The sequence below is a fragment of the Siniperca chuatsi genome, linkage group LG12 (assembly GCF_020085105.1).
Source record: "Siniperca chuatsi isolate FFG_IHB_CAS linkage group LG12, ASM2008510v1, whole genome shotgun sequence".
In the NCBI taxonomy this organism is placed as follows: Eukaryota; Metazoa; Chordata; class Actinopteri; order Centrarchiformes; family Sinipercidae; genus Siniperca; species Siniperca chuatsi.
In genome coordinates, this window is record NC_058053.1 from 913,613 (window position 1) to 939,710 (window position 26,098).

The window sequence follows — 26,098 nt, forward strand, 5'->3', positions numbered from 1 at the left end:
TAATACTTGTATTTATACATTTTTATCTTTGGAATCTTTAGCCCTCATATTTCTTTTTTATATCATTATTCTTTACACATATTGAAAATATGAGTATGTGACAAAATGAATCCTTGAATCTGAATCTGTCATTGTTAGTTTCTAATATCTGTGTTTGCATATACAGTAGATGAGTAGGCCAGTTTGGCAGGGAGTAAGGGGATAGTGGTACCAAAGGTAAGGATAAATTATATCATAATATTTTGATAGTGCTGTCAGTAATCTTTTTGGTCCTCCAGCCCGGTGGAGAAGTCTATAGTATTCTTAAAATATTCTAATAGTTTTAACATTTCACAATCTTTCTAGGTCAGGGATCCTTTCCATAATGTTGTCAGACACTTAGAATAAGAATCTGAGCCTGTCAGTGTCAATTTTTGTACCTATTAATCATTTAAACCCCATAATATGTATAGGCCTAAAATCCTGCAAACTTAAAACAAACTCTTTTAAAACAAACCAAACAATTCTATGTCTACAGCTTCTACAACTGTCTTATTTAGATTATTACAGGATTGTTATAGGACTGGTAGATATATGGCACATTATTTATGGCACTATCAACAGATAATGTTCCATTTTCAACTTCAATCACAGCATAGAAGAAATGTATCAAAATATGAGATGTGTATATATATATTAAGAAGTCACACACAGTCAGTAGTTTTATCAAGACAAAGAGTTGATTTGCGTTATCTGTTTATAAACTTGTTTTTCACTGCATGAGAATATGGACATGTTGCATGAGAGCGTGTGAAATCTGTCAGTTGCGTGAGTCACACAGTCATGATTAGATCACCTGCTACATATACACCAGGACTGTATCTCTCAAGTGTGACAACAAAATTCCCATGAGAATATTATATTAATAATAAACTCTATTAAGTACACCAATAAGTAAAGGTATTTTTAAAATTGTGTTCTTTGCTTGTTGTCTATATTATATTTTGATTTGGCAAATAAATCAGAAAATCAGATATGCATGGACGATCTCTATTAGGTCAAAAGTAAATATAAAGAATGTCAACATATTAGTGTCCTTAAACTTTGATAATTCCAGGTGTCCGAAGTCCCAGTTCCCATCACAGAACCCAACACCTCCCGGTCTCTCCAATCAAATGAAGACAATGAGATTACTGAAGTGGCCAAATCAGTCTCTAATCTTACTGAAAATGTCTCATATCAGATGACTCATTTAGGCTAATTAGGAGAAAATGATGTGACGTTTCATCATGAATTGCCTATTAAATCCAGGAGTATTCACTTCTTTACTTTGACCTGAGGAAGACCATCTGTTGAAACGTATCGGTCAGGTCCACATAAAATAAAAGTCTGTCTGTCTGTCTGTCTTCATCGGGGCTACATGAATGACTGTGACCAATTAAATGGTTAATGCAGTCACAAAGACACACCGTTAGCTCCAAAGTTTACATAAGGGCAGGAGCAGTAGTAGTTTTGAAGCATTACATACTGTGTGTATATAATATTAAACTTATTAGTGTCAACACCACACACACTTACTACTCTCTGTCAATTCAGTGCCAGTACGGTTCTCTGATGTACTGACCTCAGACCAGCGTTCACAACCAGAGCTCGCTGCAGTCTGTTATTGTAGCTGCTAGCACCATTTAAAAGCCAAACTGCGACAGTGGAAAAAGAAATAAAGTGAGGCCAAGGATGCTTTCTCATCTGAATCTCCCGCTGTAGCTTCAGCCATTATTCTGCAATGAACGGAGTCATGAGGGGATGGGGCTGTGGTAGGATAGCAGAGCACCAGCAGACCACCAGAACGGAACGTGTATAAATGCATAAAATATTAAATAAATAAAAGTAGCACAATGAATGTATCCAAACATAACAAGTAATGGTTTTCTCTAAAAAATCTACTCTGCATTAAAACTACTACAAGAAGTACAAACTCAAAAAACTACTAAAGTACACGTATTGTTGCTACCCACCTCTGGGTATGTGTAACAATTGTCATGGTGCATAGCATGATAATACAGTATCTTTTGCTTCCATATTTCAGACAAATTCAAATGAAAAGAACATATGACCAGGAAGAATTTAATAGTCAGATTTGACTGAGTGTGAGTTTGACTATTGGCTCGTGAAGTTTTTGGTTTACATCCGCACCTCTCCCATTTTTTCATGTGCACGTGGTTTCTTCTCATAGACGATAAACAGCGTTCAGCTGTGGTTCCTGTCACCAACCTTTTCCTTCTCCTGTTCTCATACACAATAGCCTCCACAAGGTCCAACAACCGCTTTGAGCATCTGTACAAGGTGAGCTTTGACAACGTGACAGCATACCTGCAGAAGAAGCAGCAGAGACTGGAGGAGCAGCAGCTGAAGAGGACGACGGCCCAAAGAGCAAACGGCAACAAGAAGGCCAAGAAAGAGACGTCAGAAGCTGTAGCTCAGTCATCTACCTAAACGGACACTTTGAGAAGAGCGATCTTATTTCCTTTATGTTTGATTCTTTGAATGGCGAATCTGAGTTGAATGTGCGCATTTGATGAAGCACGTGGAGAGTGTGGGCTTTGCCACATGGCCTGTGTAGATGGATTTTTGTGTTTGGCTCAAATTTTGGCAGATTTTTAAAAATAAACTTTGCAACTAACATTAAACTGTGCCTTCTGTTTCTGCCATCATTGCTGAATGAAACATGAGGTTTGTGAATGTGCACCATATGCCCTCAGTGTGCAGACTAAAAAAACTGGACCAGCTGTTTACATTTAGAAAAAAATTCAACTAATTGCTAATGTTGGTGAAATAGCTTCAAGAACAGCTCTGAAAACAAAATTTAACTATTGAATTTTTGGAGAAACATTTGGCTTTCTTAAAGTTTGATTGGCAGTGTCATTGTAATGTTGTTGGATTGCCTTTGCAGGGTACACATATTGCATAATTTCCTGTTAGTATAAAAGTGTTAAGTATATTCATTTTTTGTATGCTAATGGAAAAAAACGGTATACTATAAAAACTAGTATACAAAGCACAGAGTTAGTATGTAGTCTGCAAGTGGGACATATAATCAGTTTTATTAATTACACCTGTGCTTTTCCTACCATGACATGTCAAAAATGTCTTTATTAGGAAATTAGGAAATGTTTGACTCAGATGCGCATAACTATCTTTACCAATATTTTTTATGTAGTTCAATTCCATGTGCTGATGACTTCAATCATATCACATGATCGTCAAGAATTAATTTTAACCTGTTATTTTTTTCTGTTGAAACTACACTTTTGTTTACATTTGGATCAGATTGTGCCTTCAAATCTATTTTTTTCATACTAAATTATCTAGATTATCAAGATACCATAGTAAAATATGTGGACACCCGAACATTACATCCTCCAGTGAGAAACAGTCCTTCACTCTCTTTTTGGTCCTCTACCAGCTCCTAGGAAAAATGTCTGGCTCTTTAGCTGCTAAATGATCCACTACGTTCACCAGCCATTTGCTAACTGTGTCTCTGTTGTTTGGTGCTGGGCCGGTCGTGTACAGGTTATCAGAACTTTTCAGTGAAAGCGGCTGCCTGCTGCTGCTGGAAACGAGGCTGATGATCAGTGAGACCGAACCAAAACATTAAAGTTAAATATTGTGTTTAGAGGAGTAAATTCCTGAACAAATCTGCAATTACTCAAATTACAGCAAACTAAGGCATAAGGCATGAGTGTGTAGGGCTCCAGCACAGTTGCTGACTTTGCTGGTTCAGTAATCCAGCATTGTAAATAAGCCATAATTATGCAGGACATGATACATAAATATTAGATGTTCATACATATATTTGTATGGAGTATAGAAAAGGTTTGTATCCTTAAACCATTTTGAAGAGGTTGTGTTGCAGATAAATGACAAGTATTTTGAGCAAGTATTTTCAACAATAATGAGCAGAGACATTAACAATCAGACAGGATTTTGTAATTACAGTAGTCCTTTTATTTTTTTTAGTTGTAGGAAAAAACAAAGGTCACTAAATATCTGTACAATCTGTAAAAAACAACACATTTCAAATAAAAAAACAGTGCAATATATGTATCTAGATATTGTTCACTGAAGTAGTCTGTGCTGTACAAATGTTGTCATTTCCTGAAAAAGGCTTTGGATTGTCCGTCTGGTCCTTGAGTCCATCAGTAGTTTGTAATGCTGTCTCAGAGCTCTCAAACCCACTCCATCACTTTTCTGTGACAGACTGGAAATCTACCTGATTTTATTACAAATCCTGCTGGTCCTCTGCTCTTCAGCAGGCCGAAGTGAGAGGAGGACAGAGTGATGGAAAGCTTTTCAGCCCGTAACGGACCAACGTGTCTGACAACTCCAGTTTACTTTACGTCACACTGCTTCACTCTCGTGCTCTACGCTCACGGGTGCTGAAACAGACAGATTAGATTTATAAAGAAAACTGCTTATAAAATCTATGTTTGTCCAAGTTAGCTTCTCTGATCTGAAACCTGGCCATACACTGACAGCAAACACTTCAGGAAGTTCTGTTCTTTCCTACCTTTTCAAAACTTTTTACTTCTTCTTCCCTCCCATGGTCAAGTTCTCACTTTTCTTTTTCTGCACCTGAAGGTAACATTACTTGTTAGTTATCTGCACCAATGACAAATGAAATGCGTCCACACACTTAGAAATCCTCCAACCTCATTCATGGCGTCATCAATCTGTTTGAGTTCTTCGTATCGGTCTCGTGACTCTCTGAGTGGCTGCACCATTGCCTCCTCAATCTGTGGGAACAGCTAGTTGACACACAGACACACACACACACACACACACACACACACACACACACACACACACTCCTCATTACTTTGTGTTTATATATAACATACGTATAACTGTAACTGTCACCTTTAAGCAGCAGCGTGTTGGTTGACATAGCAAAGTTGTTTCTGCCTTCTAAGTGGTTCTGAGAGGACTGTAATGGTTTCCTCCTGTTCTAGATCCATGTTAGCCTGAGCACAGCCAGCTCAGCTTCTGGTTGAAGCCCTGATTATCACTGTGTCTGAAATCACTCCCGTGTTCACTCATGCTCTACTCCCTATATAACAAGACACTCAGTAGTTTAGTCAATAGTGAGCAGTGAATTGAGAATTGACTTATGCATCATCATTTTACAGCATCACTTACAGCTGTAGCATCTATATCTAATCTATAAATGCAACACACTGCATTGTGGAATTGTTAGCAGAACGCAGTAGTGAACACTACTTTTTTTGGGAAATTTTAAATATAGTGTACTATACAGGAAATAGAGTGATTTCTGACAGTGGTGGAAGAAGTATTCAGATCCTTCTGTAAAAGTACAGAAGTATTAGCAAAATTTACTTCAAGTATTAAAAGTGCTCATTCTGCAGAAATATGCCCTATGACCAATTTATCACTATATATTACATTATTAGTTTGTTAATACTGATGCATCAACGTGTAAACAGCATTTTATTGTTGTAGCTGGTTGAGGTGGAGCTAGTTTATCCACTTTAGACACAGTCAGGTAGTTAAGTCCAGTGGTTCCCAACCTAGGGGTCAGGCCCCTCCAAAGGGTCATAAGATAAATCTGATTGTATAGTTTGTGTTAATATGCTTTGCTAAAGTTGTATTGTATGCAGTCACGCCAATAAAGCCACTTGAATTGAAATTGAACGGAGTGACGCAACTCTCTCTCTACATGGCTCTGGAGCAACTGTAGTGACGGAGCAAACTACAGCAACTAGGGGTAAAACCTAAGAAGCGTCTGATGCTCCAGACAAAAAAGTTCCTTAGCATTCAGAAGAAGGATTACTGTCAACAAAACAAAGTGATCGACAGCGAGGACAAACACAGAACCATTGATGTAGCTTTATCTTTTCCTCGTTGGAGAGCGCTGAGAGACGGACTGAGGGCAGACACCAATGTCACGTTACTGCTCTTGGACAGGTTGGTATTCACAAAATATTTGGGGCGAGCTCACCTGTAGGCATACATCATAAGCACGCATCGACAGTGTTACAGTACAGTATTACTCTCACTGCCAGAAAGAGACAAAAGTTCCGCACTCCAGCTTTAACAACGCATTGTATTTTATAAGCTCATGTTTTTGTTTATTTGGGTTTTTTTTTTATCTTAATCTGAAGAGTAACTAGTAACTATAGCTGTCCAATAAATGTAGCTGAGTAAAAAGTACAATATTTGCCTCTGAAATGTAATACATTTTTGGGGTTCAGTGTTCGCTCAAGAACTCAAATTCCAACAAGTTCGATAAGAAACTTTCAATTACCAAACTTAAAATTCTGTTCTGCACACCACTAATTCACCACGAGATTCTAGGTTGATGTTTGATCAATATGGCAATGGTCACATGTTGCGTTCCCAATTGCAACAACAAAGCATTCTGAATTTGCTGAATTTCCATAGCAATGGCAGCTGAGGCTCATGGGTATCGCAGTATTTCGAGCCGTACCAACTTGACGGAAAAAACAAGATTTCTCAGCAACAAAGGTGAAATTATTGATCACTGACTGCCAAACCATATAAGAGTAGTGTTAAATTATCCAGAAGACTCATATGCTGCTAAGTTGATTAACACTGAAGATATTAAAAGAACTTATTCAAATGCTACTTCACATTGGAGATAAATACTTCCAGAACCAGTGGCACCTCCCACTTTGCAATTCTTACTTTGACCTTCATCATCACTGTCATCACTGTCCTGCATATTCACCTTCATCACAGTCTCAAACATGGGGATGAGGACGAACTTGATGAAGCCAATCTGAGCAGTGGGCTTGGTGACCTTTTCTCTGTCCATGAACGGAGCCACAGGAAGCCCTTCAGCCTTCTCCCTGTCGCTCTGAGCAGCACAGACGGACAGAGGACAGCAAATTACCATCAGCATAGTTTTTAATAACATGAGGGAGAAACTGTCTTTTGCCTTTGCCCATTCACTGAAATGAATGATGCTACAAGTGACTTATACAGCTTCAAGGGGGAGTTCATGCCCTCTTTATATTGATCTTTTATCATATATCAAACATCAGATAGTCAGGCTCATCATTGCTAACATGACTTTGGTGGACCCACCTGCATGAAGTACTCCTCCAGCAGGCAGTCGACCCAGGGCTCAGCCACCTCCATGGGCCGCACCTCGTTGGAGATGTCGCAGCACTTGATAAGCACCATCTTCAGCTGCACAGAGCACAGGGTCCGAGGGCAAAGGTCACCATGAATAGAGGGTTATTATATGACCAGTAAATGCAACACTGCAAAGCAAACAGTGGGTGGTAACCTGGTATGATGAGATGGGATGCCATTTGAGATTAAATGCAATGACTTTGCTGCTACTTTTACCTTGAATTAACCCTCCTACCAGGCTAATTTGACAAACTCTAATAATGGCTAAACTCGCATGCGTAGCTAAACCCTTACAATGATTTTATTCCTGTAAATACTGACATCTGTGATCTGCTTATTTAAGTATCAAATATATTATAGACTGTACTATATACAAACTGCAGTGTGTAGTGCACAAAATATTTCCTTTAGTGCTTGAAAAGACATGATGTATAAAGAACATTTTCATTATTTTATATATGGATTACTACTTTATAGGTAGATTTATCAGAAGACCGGCAGTCAGATATCTACAGATATTTTGTAGCAGCAGACCTACAGCACAGTATAGACACACAGGCAATGGTGGGAGAAGTACTCAGATCCTTTAGTTCATAAAAGTAGTAGTAGTGTGAAAATATTCACACAGGTGAAAGTCCAGCATTCCAAATTTTACTTGAGTGAAAGTACAGAAATATTACCAGCAAAACGTACTTAAAGTATCAAAAGTAAAAGTACTCCTATTTCAGGGTGTTACATTACTATATACAGTACATCATACTATTGCATTACTATTATTGATGCATAATTGTGGAAGCAACATTTTAATGTTGTAATGTGGAGCTCATTTTAACAAATGAGTATAAAGGAGCATAACATGTAAAAAGTAAAAACCTAGTACCTCCAAACTGTACTTAAGTACAGAACAGAGCAAATGTTACTTTCCACCACTGCACACAGGGCATCAACGCTTCACACAATGAAATACCACCTCTTCTCCAACTGTTGCTACATTAGAAGAGGGAAAAACAAGCCAAAGACATGATGAAGGATGACATCACCCTAACTGTCCAATGAATGAGTTTCCTGTCAGTCTGTATAACTTCATGTTTACTTTTCTTGGTTCATGTCTAATAAGTCAAATGAACATGAAATCAAACAGAACTAAAAGGCAACAATGTATCGTTTTTTTTGTCCAGACCAACTGAACCGAACTGCAGGTGCGAGAGGCACCCTAACTAGACTTGTTTGGAAATGAAAGTGTACTTACACAGGTGACGTGCTCCTCATCTGTGTAGTCAAAATTGTCGACTTTCTGCTTGAAGGAGTCCAGGATCTCACCGTGTCGCGCCATGTCTGTGGCCAGGATCAGTGTGATGGTTCCCTGAAAAACAGTACAAGTTCAATTCAGTTCAATTTTATTTATATAGCACCAATTCATAACAGAAGCACTTTGCACTTTTCCTATAGAGCAGGTCTAGACCGTACTCTTTATAATATTACAAGGTGAAACAACTCATCAATACACACACACACACACACACACACACACACACACACACACACACACGTACAGGGGACAAGTTTTCCCCTGAGCAGTGTGGACACTGCTGGAAATTGTGGTTCTTTGGATTTTCTTGCCGATGTAGTTTGAGTTATGCGGGTGGTGTTGTGGATGATTTCATTAAATGAACTATGTGTAATGGATTTGTCATATAACCAGCCTGTGCACTTAGTATAGTGATTACATCTACACAAAAGATTAGATCAGATTCAACTTTATTGTCATTACACATGTACAAGTACAAGGCAACGAAATGCAGTTTAGGTCTAACCAGAAGTGCAATAAGCAAGTGCAGGATATAAAGTGTGTGCATAAATGCAGGATAGAGCAGTATTATGAAAATATTTTACAAGTGGTACTATAGACATTATATACAGATGGCATTACTAGAAACAGAAGTGTACTGATGGATATGTACAGTAATGAATTGGACTGGGCAGAACAGCAGTGCAATGAATATAAAGTAGCGCAATTTATGGAAATAGTTAACAGACTAAGTATGCATGTTAACACCAGTGTTGTTGTGATGAATAACACTACTGCAGTTGAAGAAATGTATTAGAGCATATAATGTGTGAAAGTATTGAAGTTTTTAAACAATACAGTCGAAAACACCCTGAAGGCAGTGGTATCAGAAACTGGTCTGAACTGGCTTAGGCAGGAAAAATCAGGTTCTTTCCTGGCTCCGTTAGAATGAGATCATGGAACGTTTCGGTACTTTCCAGAGCCCAGTTAGTATGAATGTGTTGTATATATGACTTGGAAAAGTTATTTTTAGGAAAATAGGTGAAGAATCCACCAGAGAAGGAGGGACGTTTTGGGGCTATAAAAGACTCAGTGCCGGCTAGGGTTTATCTTTTGTGAAAGAACTTACTTTACTGGTTAAGTTTTGGCAAAGGAAGCCAGACTCATTCTTCGGCCCAGGCCTGGATTCTGTGATCCGACAGTGGCACTATTTTCTTGTCTTTTCAGACTCCCCTCCCCTCTTTTGTTTTCCCTTAAAGGCTAGAATAAGTAGGATTTTTCATACAAAAATAATCCCTCTCATTCATCACTTATGATCCACTAGAAGTGTGTGGTGGTGTCTGTATCTGCAGAGACCCTGCCCTCTTCCTGTATTTTCTTATTTTGCTGTGTTCGGGACGTTTCTGGGTGTCAGCCTTTGTGCAGTGGTGTGTAGCGATTTTATTTGTGCTTTAGAACGTAACCACCGTGAAACACTCAGAAAATAACGTTTTATTTCTCTGATTCACTGCTTTGGTCTCGCTAACGCCGCTCGCTCTCTTCATTCATTCTCTAGCTCTCTCTCTCACTCTGAGCTGGGGAGGATTTTTAATCATGTGTTTACAAACAGCAACTGACAAATCCTACTTATTCTGCCTTTAAGTGCTTTAAAGTTGTTAAAATCATCTTCCACACTGTCTGACAGTATCATGTGTATTTGTATTTAAAACCAAGTCTGTGTGTTTTTTATGGCTGCACAATTTTATCAGATGGAAATATGTGTAAAAATTGTGAAAAATATTATAAAGAGTACGGTCTAGACCTGCTCTTTAGGAAAAGTGCAATGAGATAACTGCTGTTATGAACTGCTGCTATAAAAATAAAATTGAATTGCATCATTTTATACACATTTACCTGAAATTCAGCCTGACATATTTGGCATGTTTGGAAACTTTAAATTTGAAACATATATTTAGCAGCACAGCATGAGTAGGGCAGTGAAATTTAAGAGATTAGTTGTCAAGTCAGTTTTATTTATATAGCCCAATATCACAAATCACACATTTCTGATTTCTTCTGGGTGTTAATAGTTGTGAAAGAACCAAAGTATCTAATTCATGACTTTTGCCTGATGTAGGTCTGAGGACCAAATGCTGTAAATACATGTGATCAGCAGTGTGCAGGATTCTTTAGTTTTTTCATAGTCAGAGTTTATGATCCGAAAGCACCTGTAAGACTTTCTGGACTGCAAGAACTTTGAAGCATTACCTGGTGGGTGTTTATAGTTAAAATAATAATAATAGCTTAACATTTGTAAAACTGGCAGAAAGATGCTTACTTGTGGTTAATCAAAATCAAACTGCTAATAAAAACAGGAGCGCTGTGCTGTGTTCATGGTGCCCTCTGAAATTAGTCACTGTAATAAAAATTGTCAGCAGTGTTGTTACCATCAGAATGTTTCAACACGGTATGTAGTAAAACCGGTATACAGGTTCATCTCTAATACACAGTATTTTATATGTATGCAAAATTACATCAAATAATTAAATTGGTGTTCATTAAAATATGTTTCACTGTTATGCATTAGATCAGACAAAACTCTTTACTCATGTAAAACAGGAAAGCCCTAACTGACACTGATACATACAGACAAGGTTCAACACACACACACACACACACACACACACACACACACAGCCCTACCTGTCGTATCTGTTTGAAGGCCTCAGGATCAAAGTTGGAGAAGATGTTGCAGTCGGGCTGAGAGAAGATCTGGAAGGCCACAGCACAGTGGTGGTTCTCTAGAGGGGAGATGTCGTTGTAGCGAACCGCCAACTCTGTTCTGGCGTTGATCTGGTATCTGGAAGAGAGAGAGGGAGAGAATGGGAAGAATGAGAAAGATGAGATGGCAGAAAGGAAGATGCAGAAAAGGGAAGAAGAATTGAGAAGGGGGAGTGGTGAGAAAGAGGCAGAGGAGGACAAAAGAAAAGGAAGAGTGAGGTGAGTGCAAAGAACAGAGAGACAAGACAGGGAAGAATTCAAGGAGACAGCAGTCAGGGAGGGGATGGAGGGAACGAGAAGTTGGAGGAAGTGGAAAAAAGAAAGGAGACAGTGAAGGAAGAAAGAGGGATAAAAAAGAAGAACCCCAGGATGGATAGCGAAAAGGAAGGATAGAATGAGATGGTGTAAAAAAACACAAAGGACGAGGAACGGAGGAAGAAAGATAGAGAAGGAGTCAGGAGGAAGTTAAAATTATGCAAACCAAGGACAGATGAGGTGACACTAAGAAAAAAAATGACAATGTATTGCTGGATTTCTGTGTGTGTGTGTGTGTGTGTGTGTGTGTGTGTGTGTGTGTGTGTGTGTGTGTGTGCATGTTTGTTTGTCTTACGTGTTGTTGAAACCAGGGTGATCGAGATCATGACACACAGCAGCTGTCATGAGAATCAAAATGTCGACCTGAGTGAACTTCTCCTAAAAAACAAACACACACACATTTATCTTAATTGATGCATCAATGAAGTCTTCATGTCTAATGTCTAATCTATGTGTGATCCCATCTTCCACCCTCAAACTGCCATTTATTTTATGTGTGTGTGTGCGTGTGAGTGAATGAGTGAGTGAGTGTTATGTGTGTGACCTCGTTAGCACGTCACTGGTGCAGATAGTTCATAATCAGTCATGTCTGTGATAATTAAACCTCCAGTGAATAACAGAGGGAGGAAAGATGAGAGGGAGACTCTGAGAAGAAACTCCTCTTTTCCTTTTTTCTTTTTTCTTTTCTCTCTTTCACCTTTTCAGACACACGTCTTGCGGCGGCTGTGGCTTAGTGGTAGAGCAGATCGTCCACCAATCGGAAGGTAAGCGGCTTCCGGCGGATCCCGGCTTCCCCCAGCCCACAAGTTGAAGTGTCCTTGGACACTGAACCCCAAATTACTCCCTTCGGTGTGTGTGTGTGTGAATGCTTAGCTAGTTTCTTTGAACTGATGAGCAGTTGGCACCTGCCATCAGTGTATGAATGGGGTGAATATGATATGTAGTGTGAAACGCGAAGACTAGAAAGGCGCTATACAAGTACAGTCCATTTACCGTTTGCATCTCCCCTTCATCACGCACCTGTTCTCCTCCTCGTCCTCTCATTCTTTCTCCCCTAAGCTTTGTGTAGAAATAGAGGAATTCTGGGGCTTGACTTAAAACATAACATGTAAAGTCACTGCAGTGAGAATCAAACCCCAAATCCCACTTGACCCTGTCTATGAGCCTCCATACACATTCTCGTCAGCAGAAAGGAAAATAGTGTGAAAATATACTACCCCAGCAGGGAATACCGTTACTGCAATTCCATAGTAAATAAGCAAAAGTAAAATTAAATTTTCTTTTACCAGGGTGCCCCGGTAGCTCACCTGGTAGAGCGCATACCATTAAGGCTGAGTCCTTACCACAGCATCCCAGGTTCGATTCCAACCTGTAGCCCTTTGCTGCATGTCATCACCTTTCCTGTCTCTCTCTGCAGATGTCACTATACAATAAAGGCAAAAATGCCTGAAAAATTAAATGTAGCTCTTTTACCAAAGAGAGTGTTAGTTGTGATCTTTTCGAGGTAAATACTGTATCAAAGACCACGAGGAGTGTCCTTTTAAAAAGCTATGAGTTACACATAGATTTGGGGTTGGTGTTTTTTGTTTATTTTTTACAATTTAAAAATAGATAAAGATTTAGAATCTTACAGGATAAATGACTGATTTCATAAAATCTTCAAATGAGTAAGTAGCATTACACAAAAAGGCCATTTAATTACTTGAAAGGACATTTTTTACTGCCAAGTCTGATTAAGGGTTAATTCCAACTAACACTAGCAGAGCTGCTAAAAGAATACTTTGACATTTTGGGAAATACGCTTATTTGCTTTCTGACCGAGACTTAGATAAGCAGATTGATACCACTCTCGTGTCTGTTAACTATGAAGCTACAGCTAGTTGATGCTAAGCTTAGATTATCACAAAGACTGGAAACAGGAGGAAACAACTAGCCTGGCCTGATTTAGTATTACATTTCAATAAAGGTGGGGGACTTTAGGAGGGACAGATAAAAAATAGAATGATCAAAATTCAAGCAGCAGAGGCCGTGATATCCTGACTTTTACTCCCTATTATTGGTCAAGCTGCAAAAACCCTGGATCTTACATTTCCCATAATGCAACACCATAGTATTTTTCATTAGACCCTGCCTACGAGATGAACACCCAAATCTTTCAAACTACATACCCCACGTTTGTAATGCAGGTTTCCTGTTTTATATTAGTCTCCCAGCTCAGTGTGAGATTACTCAGATGATGTCACATGAGTAATTTTCTCAGACTTGACAGAGCTCCTCCAGAGCCACAAAAGACATTATACAACTGTTTTCAGCTGAGTAGAACTCCTCATGATGAGTAAATTGACTTAGCCATGAAAAATTGGTGGTGAATGCCCCTTTAAGTCTCAGGTCTTCATGAACAATGTAAAAGTCAATATGCTGACTATTAATGTATAGGCCTAAAAAATAAATATGCAGGGTGTGTGGCCATGCAAGGCCTGTCATTGTTATTTCTTATTGTTCCCCAGTTTTATCAGGTTAAAACTTGAAACTTTGTTTTCACTTCCTCAAACTTGAAACTTTGTTTTCAAGTTTTAAGAGTTAAGCCTCAAGTCTCTAAGAAGCTGATTACCTGTAGGCTGCAGAGGCAAACCATGCTGTACATCATCTGGGTGACACAGAAACAGTGGCGGAAGTTGTGGAAGGGGTTATTCTTGTAGTTGTCATGAATACAAAGCTACATAAAGAGAGAAAGAAAGAGAGACGGGAGGTTAACTAATGTAACAAAAAAAGATTGAAAATGTATTATCAGCTTTTGGGCATTACAGTATTTAGAGATATTGTTCTGCTCTGAAAAATGCCAGAACATGGGGAGGTTGTTGATTGGTTTCTGTAAAACTATTTGAATTTGCAGATGGTACTGGGTCCAGGTCTCACCAGCCATCTCTTGAGTGTGATGGGGTTGATGTTGAAGTCTTTGACCAAGCCCAGGTCATGGTACATATGTTCCAGACAGCTCAGCATCTGGAAGAACAAAGACACATGCCTGTGATATGTCTTTATACAGAGAGAGATGGACATACGATGACATACAGTAAGGTTTTTGTCTTTTTTTGTCTTCTTTAGTCTCACAAATTCACTAGATGTTACTATCCTTTGAAATTTAGCATTGATGAAATGTTTTGTCAAGAACCATTTTGCAGTTATTTTTTAAAACAGTCTTTCTTTTGAATTTGGATGGAACTCTTTCATCATATACGGTGCACTTTACATCAAAAGATGAATACAAGCTAAAGGAACATGCTGGTTTTGATTATGGGCTATTATTGCCCTTCTTAAGAAACCATGTACAAAACTATGAGCACAAAGCAACAGTAAATATGTTGCTCTCCATGAATGATGCAGTTCCACAGTCTAAAAGCTGTTCCATAGTTTTTTTCTCTTCTGCAGAGAGAAAATAAAACGCTTTGATTAAGTGAAAACAGATACAGAATATCAAAACGAAATATCTATTTATTTAATCTAAAAATAGCAGAATTATTTTATTTATTTTTTGGTTAGTACAATCACCTTGTTTTCTGAGGGAGAGGTGGATTTGTACAGGTTGGCCAGACAAAGAGATAGAGATGGGAAGGATGTGCAGCAGGTTAGGGTGATTAAAGATAAGGATGGAAATGTACTGACAGGTGCCAGGAGTGTGATGGGAAGATGGAAGGAGTACTTTGAAGAGTTGATGAATGAGGAAAATGAAAGGGAACGAAGAGTAGAAGAGGTGACTGGTGTGGAGCAGGAAGTAGCAAAGATTAGCAAGAGTGAAGTGAGGAGGACGTTGAAGAGGATGAAGAGTGGAAAGGCAGCTGGTCCAGATGACATACCTGTGGAGGTATGGAAGTGTCTAGGAGAGGTGGCAGTAGAGTTTCTGACTAGTTTGTTTAACAAGATCTTGGAGAGTGAGAGGATGCCCGAGGAATGGAGGAGAAGTGTACTGGTGCCAATTTTTAAGAACAAGGGAGATGTGCAGAGCTGTGGCAACTACAGAGGAATAAAGCTGATGAGCCATACAATGAAGTTGTGGGAAAGAGTAGTGGAAGCTAGGCTAAGGGCAGAGGTGAGCATTTGTGAGCAGCAATATGGTTTCATGCCTAGAAAGAGTACAACACATGCAGTATTTGCTTTGAGGATGCTGATGGAGAAGTACAGAGAAGGTCATAGGGAGTTGCATTGTGTCTTCGTAGGTTTAGAGAAAGCGTATGACAGGGTGCCGAGAGAGGAGCTGTGGTATTGTATGAGGAAGTCTGGAGTGGCAGAGAAGTATGGTAGAGTGGTGCAGGACATGTATGAGAGCTGTAAGACCGTGGTGAGGTGTGCTGTAGGTGTGACAGAGGAGTTCAAGGTGGAGGTGGGTCTGCATCAAGGATCGGCTCTGAGCCCCTTCTTGTTTGCTCTGGTGATGGACGGGCTGACAGATGAGGTTAGACAGGAATCTCCATGGACTATGATGTTTGCGGATGACATTGTGATTTGTAGTGAGAGCAGGGAGCAGGTGGAGGAAAATCTAGAGAGATGGAGGTCTGCTCTGGAAAACAGAGGAATGAAGCTTAGCCGCAGTAAGACAGAATACATGTGCGTCAATGAGAGGGACCCAGGTGGGACGGTGAGGTCACAGGGAGCAGAGGTGAAGAAGGTGCAGGACTTTAAGTACTTAGGGTCAACGGTTCAGAGCAATGGAGACTGTGGAAAAGAGGTGAAGAGGCGAGTGCAAGCAGGTTGGAACGGGGAGAAAAGTGTCAGGTGTGTTGTGTGATAAAAGAGTATCAGCAAGAATAAAAGGAAAGGTGTTCAAGACGGTGGTGAGACCAGCGATGTTGGACAGCTTAGAGACAGTGGCACTGAAGAAAAGACAAGAGGCAGAGCTGGAGGTAGCAGAGCTGAAGATGCTGAGGTTCTCTTTGGGAGTGACGAGGATGGACAGGATCAGGACCGAGGACATCAGAGGGACAGCTCATGTTAGATGTTTCGGAGATAAAGTCAGAGAGGCCAGATCGAGGTGGTTTGGACGTGTTCAGAGGAGAGACTGTGAATATATTGGTAGAAGGATGCTGAGGTTGGAGCTGCCAGGCAGGAGGTCTAGAGGAAGACCAAAGAGGGGATTTATGGATGTAGTGAGAGAGGACATGAAGTTAATTGGTGTGAGTGAATAGGATGCAGAGGACAGGGTTAGATGGAGGCACATGATTCGCTGTGGCGACCCCTGAAAGGGAACAGCCGAAAGGAAAAGAAGAAGAAGACAATCACCTTGTTTTGTTGTAATTATTTAAGACAACTAAAAAAAATATCATTTATATAAATAGCAGCATCGGCCTTCTCAAACTTAGCTTAGGTTCAACATGTGAATTCTTGTAAATGTGAGTTTAGGTGCAACAAGCTTTCTTGAGTTGATAACATAATAAGATCTCCAAATCAGGATTAGGTTTGGGATCATTCTGATGTCTGAGAGAAAATATCTACTGAATTGGAGTGGCCTGGCATAACATAATTAAGACCAACTCCGGATGTCCACATGACCTAATTCACCTGGCTGCGGCTCAGTAGCACAAAATCCTGGTCAGTTTATGCCAGATACCCTGTTCAGTTCAGCATATCTCTATCTTAATCAAATTTAAAAATCTTAAATCAATTTTCTCTCTAATTTATTTTAGCTAATCGGTTTTCTCTCCCTCTCCATTTTACAGCAGACATTTTCACTTGTCAAACACAGGTGCAACAAATATTATTTAGAATGTTTGCATTCCATTTAGTTCCAATTCCAGAGCACTTGTATTGTGCATGTTGACATACTGTCAAGGAATAATGACATATAAACTTGTAATAGCAGGATTACATTTATAACCCTTAACTGTATCCATGTTTCACATTTTCGAGTTTGTATTTGCACATTTACTATAGGGGTCCGTTTGTGTCTTCATTATGCAGTCAAACAGAATAGGTTTGAGAGCAAAACTTTCCACACAGCAATCAAAAAATGTTTTATTGCAAGTAAAATAAATTTGTGATTAAAAATGTATTAACGCGAATCAAAAACTTGTGTTTGCAAATACAAAAGTTTTGCTTGCTGTTGAACTGAACTGAAAGTTTTTATTGGACTTTATTATTTGTAACCCACAAAGGACAATCCACAAATGTGTAGCATGATGCACAAATATCTCACTATCTGCAAACATGTATTTTTTAATTTGTGACGTGTAAAGTCATAGCCACAAAGAGGTTTAACAAATGTAGTTTCACCACAACAAACACATGTAAAGTGATATCTGTAAATTGAGGTGCAGTTACTAGCTACTCCCTCACAGCTGACGGAACTACAGTCTGTAAGCTGCTGGAAAACGGCTGAACAAGAACCATCGTACAACAGGAGAAAACCAGCTGGCTTCTACCAGGAGGAGAAAGACGGGGTGTAGCATCTTTATTTATATAACGGTCAAGATTCAGCATCGGGGTTCATCATTGTCATCTCCAGGTGAGTGTGCTGTGCTTGCTTACTTACTAGCGTTACCTACAGTTCGCTAACGTTACTGTTAGCTAGCTGTGGCAGTGTTGTACAAGCTAGCTCATGTTAGATCCTTTAGGTGGGTTAAATAAAGATGCTCCACCCCGTCCAATATTTATGTCTTTACTGTAGATTGTTTTCTAGCATTTGAATGGATCATCATGCACCTGCAGCAGGCAAAGTTCTATACATCCATCTCATGGCCATGTTGTTTCAGAGTGCCCATTACTGCATGATGCAGGTGAAGGAGGTACCAAGCAACTATGACCTGCACAAGCACTCTACTAACATGGCATTGGCCACAGACACAGGTAACAGGTTTGTGCAACATTGTGTAAAACCCTGACAATAACTGATATATTAAAGCAAGATATTACTACAGTCATGGCTGTTTGTTTGTATCATTCTCAGGGGATCTGTGCAGAGCCTATTCAGGACTTGGTGATGAAGAAACCAAAGCCATCCGCAAGGAGCATATGTAAATCAATGCTCCATCAAGCATTAACTGGTGATGGTCATTATTACTGTACTGTCATATTATATATATATTATTTATTTATTCACCAATTAGTGCATACACATATAGACAATATGGACATACTAACAAATCCAAAGGCCTTTACTGTCATACTGTTGTGTGGACTGTTGTGTTGATGTGGACTTTGTAGATAATTGGCTGACTTTTTGGGGAAGACCTGGTCTGATTAGGAGAGACAGCATTCATCCCACTTTGGATGGAGCAGCTCTCATATCTAGAAATCTGACTGATTTTATTTGTGGACCTAAACCATGACAACTCAGAGTTCAGACCAGGAGGCAGAGTTACAGTCCTACACGCTTCTCTGCGCTTCCAGAGCAGTTACCCACCCAAAACTCCTTAGTGATGGTGTCTGCCCCCCGACCACTTAAATTAATAAAACCAAAAGTTAACGTAAGAGGAATTATACATAAAAACCTAAACAAAAACGCTGAAATAGCACAACAAAATAGGAGAATTAAATGTGGACTCTTAAACATCAGATCTCTGTCATCTAAAGCTGTACTAGTGAACAATTTAATATCAGAGTATCATATTGACTTGTCTTACTGAAACCTGGCTGGGTCATGAAGAATATGTTAGCCTAAATGAATCCACTCCGCCCAGTCGTATTAATACTCACATTCCTCCTACACGATTCCTTTTTTTTTTCAGAAGGTAGCCTATTTTTTGCCTGTTGAACTGATTTTAGGGGCATTTACTAAACTTTGAAATAATGTATAATTTTGAACTATTTTGTATTGGACTGCATCTAATGATTATTTTCATTATGGATTAATCTGCTGATTATTTCATCCATTAATCAATTGATTGTTTGGTTTTTAGAAATTGTGAAAATAGTGAGCCAGAGCCCAAAGTGACGCCTTCACAATGCTTGTTTTGTCCAAACAACAGTACAAAATTCAAAAATGATCAAAAATCATTTAAATGTATTAAAATAATTAAAAGGAAAAGCAGCAAATATTCACATTTCAGAAGCTGAAACCATGAAATGTTTTTACATGAAAAATGACAATCAAAATAGTTGTTAATTAATTTTCTGTCAATCTGATTAATCGACTAATCGTTTCAGCTGTAGTTTTATAAACTGTTGGGTAGTTTAATTTATAACAAAACATCATATTTTATAAACTCTGTAAAAATCTTAATTTGTAAAGTAACTAGTAACTAAAGCTGTCAGATAAATGTAGTGAAGTAAAATGTACAATATTTCCCTCTGAGATGTAGTGGAGTAGAAGTAGAAAGTGGCAGGAAAGTAAAGACCCATTAATGTACCTCAAATTTGTACTTAAGGGGAGACACGGCAGGCAAAAACATTTTTTCATGCACTGGTCAATTTTGAGATTTTGGGCTATTTTGCTCCCATAACATAACGTCCATAACGTCTTCTTTCAGCACACCTCACCACGGTCTTACAGCTCTCATACATGTCCTGCACCACTCTAACATACTTCTCTGCCACTCCAGACGTCCTCATACAATACCACAGCTCCTCTCTCGGCACCCTGTCATACGCTTTCTCTAAACCTACGAAGATACAGTGCAACTCCCTATGACCTTCTCTGCACTTCTCCATCAGCATCCTCAAAGCAAATACTGCATGTGTTGTACTCTTTCTAGGCATGAAACCATATTGCTGCTCACAAATGCTCACCTCTGCCCTTAGCCTAGCTTCCACTACTCTTTCCCACAACTTCATTGTATGGCTCATCAGCTTTATTCCTCTGTAGTTGCCACAGCTCTGCACATCTCCCTTGTTCTTAAAAATTGGCACCAGTACACTTCTCCTCCATTCCTCGGACATCCTCTCACTCTCCAAGATCTTGTTAAACAAACTAGTCAGAAACTCTACTGCCACCTCTCCTAGACACTTCCATACCTCCACAGGTATGTCATCTGGACCAGCTGCCTTTCCACTCTTCATCCTCTTCAACGTCCTCCTCACTTCACTCTTGCTAATCTTTGCTACTTCCTGCTCCACACCAGTCACTTCTTCTATTCTTCGTTCCCTTTCATTTTCCTCATTCATCAACTCTTCGAAGTACTCCTTCCATCTTCCCATCATACTCCTAGCACCTGTCAATACATTTCCATCCTTATCTTTAATCACCCTAACCTGCTGCACATCCTTCCCATCTCTATCTCTTTGTCTGGCCAACCTGTACAAATCCACCTCTCCCTCTTTAGTGTCCAGCCTAGCATCCAAGTCCTCATATGCTCTTTGTTTGGCCTTTGCCACCTCTACCTTCACCTTACGCTGCATCTCAATGTACTCCTGTCTACTCTCTTCAGTCCTCTCAGTGTCCCACTTCTTCTTAGCTAGCCTCTTTCTCTGTATACACTCCTGCACTTCCTCATTTCACCACCAAGTCTCCTTGTCCGCTTTCCTCTTTCCAGATGACACACCGAGTACCCTCCTACCTGTCTCCCTGATCACATTAGCTGTAGTGGTCCAGTCATCTGGGAGCACTTCCTGACCCCACCCAGAGTCTGTCTCAGCTCCCCCCTGAAAACTACACGACATTCTTCCTTTTTCAACTTCCACCACTTCGTCCTCTGCTCTGCCTTTGTCCTCTTCATCTTACTCACCACCAGAGTCATTTTACACACTACCATCCTGTGTTGTCTGGCTACACTCTCCCCTACCACTACTTTACAGTCACTGGTCTCTTTCAGATTACGTCTACACAAGATGTAGTCCACCTGAGTGCTTCTACCTCCGCTCTTATATATCACCCTATGTTCCTGCCTCTTCTGGAAGAAAGTGTTCACTACAGCCATTTCCATCCTCTTTTCATCCTCTACCACCATCTGTCCTTCTGCGTTCCTGTCCTGAAGACCAAACCTGCCCATCACATTCTCATCACCTCTGTTCCCTTCACCTACATGCCCATTGAAATCTGCACCAATCACCACTCTCTCACCTCTGGGGATGCTCTGCATCACTTCATCTAACTCACTCCAGAATTTCTCCTTCTCTTCTAACTCACATCCTACCTGTGGGGCATAACCACTCACAACATTGAACATCACCCCTTCAATTTCCAGCTTCAGACTCATCAACCTGTCTGATATTCTTTTCACCTCTAGAACATTCCTCACAAACTCCTCTTTCAGGATAACTCCTACTCCATTTCTCTTCCTATCTGACCCATGGTAGAACAACTTGAACCCTGCTCCTAAGCTTCTAGCCTTGCTACCTTTCCACCTGGTCTCCTGGACACACAATATGTCCACCTTCCTTCTCTGCATCATGTCAATCAACTCTCTAGCCTTCCCTGTCATAGTCCCAACATTCAAAGTCCCTACTGTCAGTCCTACATTCTTAGCTTTCCTCTTCTCTCTCTGCCTATGAACACACCTTCCTCCTCTCCTTCGTCTTTGACCAACAGTAGTCCAATTTCCACCGGTACCCTGCAGGTCAACAGCACCGGTGGCAGTCGTTGTTAACCCGGGCCCCGACCGATCCGGTATGAAAGTCATTTTCACGATTCGCATTTTTAATTTGGCATGTGTTTTACGTTGGATGCCCTTCCTGACACAACCCTCTGCATTTATCCAGACTTGGGACTGGCACAAGAAGACACTGGCTTGTGCCCCCTTGCGGTTGCAAAAGACATACTTATTGTATGTTATGTTTCTGCTACTAAAGTAAAAATAATGTCTACTGTATCAATAAAACTTGACCAGATGAACAGTTAGTGATACACTATACGTTTCATTTCAAAATAGTGGCAGAAATTGAGAGAGGCCCGGAGTCACTGCACAAGATCAGAACCCCAACCCTGGCCATGAAATTGGGAAATTGGAATGTATCAATCATGCCCGTAAGCGAATGGGTACAGCACTAAAGACAATTGAGTGCACAGGGTAAGTTAGGAGGGAAGGGTGTGGGGAAGCTGACTGCCAGAAAATGCAAAACTTATTACAGATTATTAGAGGGGGGCAATTCTCAATAACCACGGTTCACTAGATTCGATGAAGACAGAAATATGGGCAGACCTCCTCCACTGTATGCCCACTGATGACAACCCTTCTTTTAAGCACTGTAGCCAGGCTGACAGAGAGTCACAGCTCTATTGAGCCATGTATTCCTATAGCCCTCAGTAGTAACGACTTCATGACCTTCTTTAAATGATAAAATTATAACTACTAGAGACAAAATTCATCACCTCCTGCTCCCAACTGGTACCGATTTATCTTCAGACACAGGAACCTTGGAAACAGCTGTAAAACCTGATATATATCTAGATCCTTGAGAAAGGAGTCGCCAGTCAGTTGTGTGACTTTCTACATAACAGCAGTTTATTTGAGGATATTCAGTCAGAATTTAGAGTGCATCATAGCACAGAGACAGCACTGGTGAAACTTACAAATTACCTTCTAATTGCACCAGACAAAGGACTTGTCTCTGTACTTGTCTTGTTAGATCTCAGTGCTGCATTCGACACCATTGACCATCACATCCTATTACAGAGACAGGATTTAATCCATCTTAGTACAGTTCCTTTAATGCCAATTAAATGTTCCAATCTATCAGACTGATCTCAGTTTGTACATGTTAACGATAAATCCTCCATGCATGCCAAAGTTAGTCACTGAGTTCCACAAGGTTCTGTGCTTGGACCAATTCTATTCACCTTTATATATGATTCCTTTAAGCAATATTAATAGGAAACACTCCATAAACTTTCATTGTTATGCAGATGATACCCAATTATATATATTGATCAAGCCAGATGAATCAGTTAGCTAAACTTCATGCATGCCTTAAAGGCATAGTTCAGATTTTTTTGAAGCGGGGCTGTATAAGGTACTTATCCATATTCAGTGTATTACCTACAGTAGATGCCGGTGGGTACACCCCCAGTTTGGAGAAGCAGAGTACATGGGGTCAGCCACCTAAAAAAAATCAATATCAGTTTAAGTGTCCACTATATTTGCTGATGCCATCCACAGCAGTAGGTTGCTTTGCTTCTGTACCAGTACTCCTGTCTGCTTCTCCAATCTGGGGGTGTGCCGACCACCAGCTACTGTATGTAATGCACTATGGATAAGTACCTCATACAACCCCACTTCAATAACTGAAGTTATTGTACTTGGCCCCAAACACCTCCGAAACACATTATCTAAAGATATAGTTACTCTAGATGGCATTGCCCTGGCCTTCAGCACCACCGTAAATAATCTCTGAGTTATCTTTGATCAGGATATCTCCTTTAACTCCAACATAAAACAAACTTAAAGGACTTCCTTTTTCCACCTACGTAACATTGCAAAAATCAGGCACATCCTGTCTCAAACAGATGCAGAAAAACTAGTCCATGCATTTGTTACTTCTAGGCTGGATTATTGCAATTCTTTATTATCAGGCTGCCTGAATAAGTCCCTTAAGACTCTCCGGTTGATCCAGAATGATCCAGTATGCCAAAAATACCAGGATGTCTACTGCATCCAGTTACATTTTGTAGTATGCAAGCCAGCATACTTTTCTGGCTATTCTTACCCCCAGGCCACAAGTCATGTCAAACACCCAGATGCCCCAGCATTCCCCAAACTCCCTGTGGATGGTGGTAAAAATTTCCACTGTCATACACTTTGTCCCAAACAGAGCCTAACTATCACAAAGGAGATTGCAGCTATGATAGAGGAGGGCACACAAGAGCAGTCTGAGACGACCCAGACATCTGTAATGTTTCTGAGGTGGGGCATGTCAAATGTGGGAATGACCAGGCAAAACTTAAAAGAAACCATAAATTCTACTGGCAGGTTCAAGGTCAGTTGGCAGTAACTGGATTGAGCTGGTGCGATTTCATTACTGACACTAAAGAGGACATAAAAGTTGAAAGAGTCTGGAGGGATGATGAAATGATTGAAAACAGATAAAAGAAAAGATGGACCTTTACTTTTTTGGTACATATATGAATGTGTATCTCCAGAGAGCGAAAAGGTAACTGTAAACACCAGTAACTCTGTCTACTCCACTTGTCAGATATCTTACCTGTATATCTAGTAGCCTATTTGTGTAAATATTTATAAATAGGAGTATAAATAATACTAGTCATTGGAACTGGTCTTGTTAAACAATGTAGAAACAAATATTAAAACTTATTTTAGCTCACATCAGTGACTGTTCTTGGCAAGTTCTATATATATACACAATTGTTTATTACTGCAATACTACATAAAATACTAAAGGCAGTGGTGGAAGAAGTACTCAAATCCTTTACTTAAGTAAAAGTAGAAATAACATAGAGAGAATTTGAAAACACAAGCCATAGCTCGGCTTCAAATTCTTCAGAGCATCTTCTTTGGTTAACTGCGCTGTGGTTTTAAAGGAGGGTAGAATCACCTTTGCCCCACGGTCAGACAGCGTCTTCTCAATAGTGAACCCATTCGTCTGCCATGCAGCCATCTCCCGGCTCCAGTAAGTCAAGTTTTCCACACTGGCTCAATCTCAGATCGCAAGCTCATTGAACAGTGTAAAGACTGGACACAAAAGTCATAGCACCACATGGGGCAATCCCAATTAACCCCTTGAAGGTTGTAGTGTTTTTGTAGCTTGAGAAAACCTCTGACTGGAGAGTGAGGGATGCTCTGGCACCGCACCTCTGCCTGCTCATCCAAATAGGCAAGGAGCTGAGGAGCAGGTGCATGATGAACCATTCAACTAACAAGGCTTTGTGTGTCAGCTTGGAAAAAAATCTACAGTAAAGACATAAAACTTGATTTAACCACAATAAATTTCATCTATCATTTTTAAAATCATAATGTGCTTATATTAAGGTGCATAACATTGTAATGTGATCATACAGACCAAAGCATAAATGTTATTAACAATTGATTCCAGTCATGCACAAGCTGTACAATACTGCAGGACAATACTGCAAAACAAGTCATATTTTCTCTTACTTCCCACAATGCCAACACCATGATCAAATGAATTGTGCCAGTAGCCTGGGCCCATGATCTGCCAGGTTGGTTTTCCATTCTTCCATGAAGACAAGGGAAAGTATTATCATTGAGTGGAAAAGGCCATAATACCTCAAGTTAGCTATGTATTTAAGCCATTTTCACCACCAGTAACATCAATAATGCCACGTCACTTCACATTCCCATACGTATAAAGCTAAGTAACCATAATGCCATATTCCCAAAGGTAATTTCAGTTGGTGGCCCAAAAATTGGCAAAAGAAAATGCGAATGAATGCTTGTTTCTATCCACTACCGTAATGTGATTATTAGGAGTGTTCATCAAGATAAGCAGTAGGTGGTGCCAATTCTCCAGTCAGGTGCCATTATACCATTGCAGAATAAGAGGCTGCAGCAAGATGACATTATTAAGTGAGCGCCAATCAAACTTCAAACGGTTAAAAAACTATGTAGAAAACAGAATGAAAATATGACATTTATGTTTGTTTCATGTATGAATGTGAGGAAGGTTACAGTCTCCTCATTGCTATTATTAAAATCGAAAATGCACATAAAAACAGGTGTCACGCTAACTGAGCTGTCT

The 26,098-nt window shown here is 39.9% G+C and overlaps 2 protein-coding genes across 6 annotated transcripts in view; one reads left to right on the forward strand and one right to left on the reverse strand.

Annotated features, from left to right (window-relative positions):
- wdr4 (WD repeat domain 4) overlaps nucleotides 1-2,666 on the forward strand; it is a 38,700-nt gene extending 36,034 nt beyond the window's left edge. Inside the window, exon 11 of the mRNA XM_044216031.1 lies at nucleotides 2,282-2,666. Within this exon, the coding sequence (XP_044071966.1) occupies nucleotides 2,282-2,472 (191 nt within the window). The 3' untranslated portion in view covers nucleotides 2,473-2,666. The remainder of the gene's footprint in view (nucleotides 1-2,281) is intronic.
- Nucleotides 2,667-3,961: 1,295 nt separating this feature from the next.
- pde9aa (phosphodiesterase 9aa) overlaps nucleotides 3,962-26,098 on the reverse strand; it is an 80,255-nt gene continuing 58,118 nt past the window's right edge. For all 5 annotated transcript variants that reach the window (XM_044216026.1, XM_044216028.1, XM_044216025.1 and 2 more), the window contains 10 exons: nucleotides 14,435-14,521; nucleotides 14,130-14,234; nucleotides 11,814-11,896; nucleotides 11,126-11,282; nucleotides 8,405-8,518; nucleotides 7,105-7,209; nucleotides 6,746-6,874; nucleotides 4,689-4,784; nucleotides 4,547-4,611; nucleotides 3,962-4,415 (listed from right to left, as the gene is read on the reverse strand). In XM_044216026.1, the coding sequence (XP_044071961.1) occupies nucleotides 4,561-4,611; nucleotides 4,689-4,784; nucleotides 6,746-6,874; nucleotides 7,105-7,209; nucleotides 8,405-8,518; nucleotides 11,126-11,282; nucleotides 11,814-11,896; nucleotides 14,130-14,234; nucleotides 14,435-14,521 (927 nt within the window). In that variant the 3' untranslated portion in view covers nucleotides 3,962-4,415; nucleotides 4,547-4,560. The remainder of the gene's footprint in view (nucleotides 4,416-4,546; nucleotides 4,612-4,688; nucleotides 4,785-6,745; nucleotides 6,875-7,104; nucleotides 7,210-8,404; nucleotides 8,519-11,125; nucleotides 11,283-11,813; nucleotides 11,897-14,129; nucleotides 14,235-14,434; nucleotides 14,522-26,098) is intronic.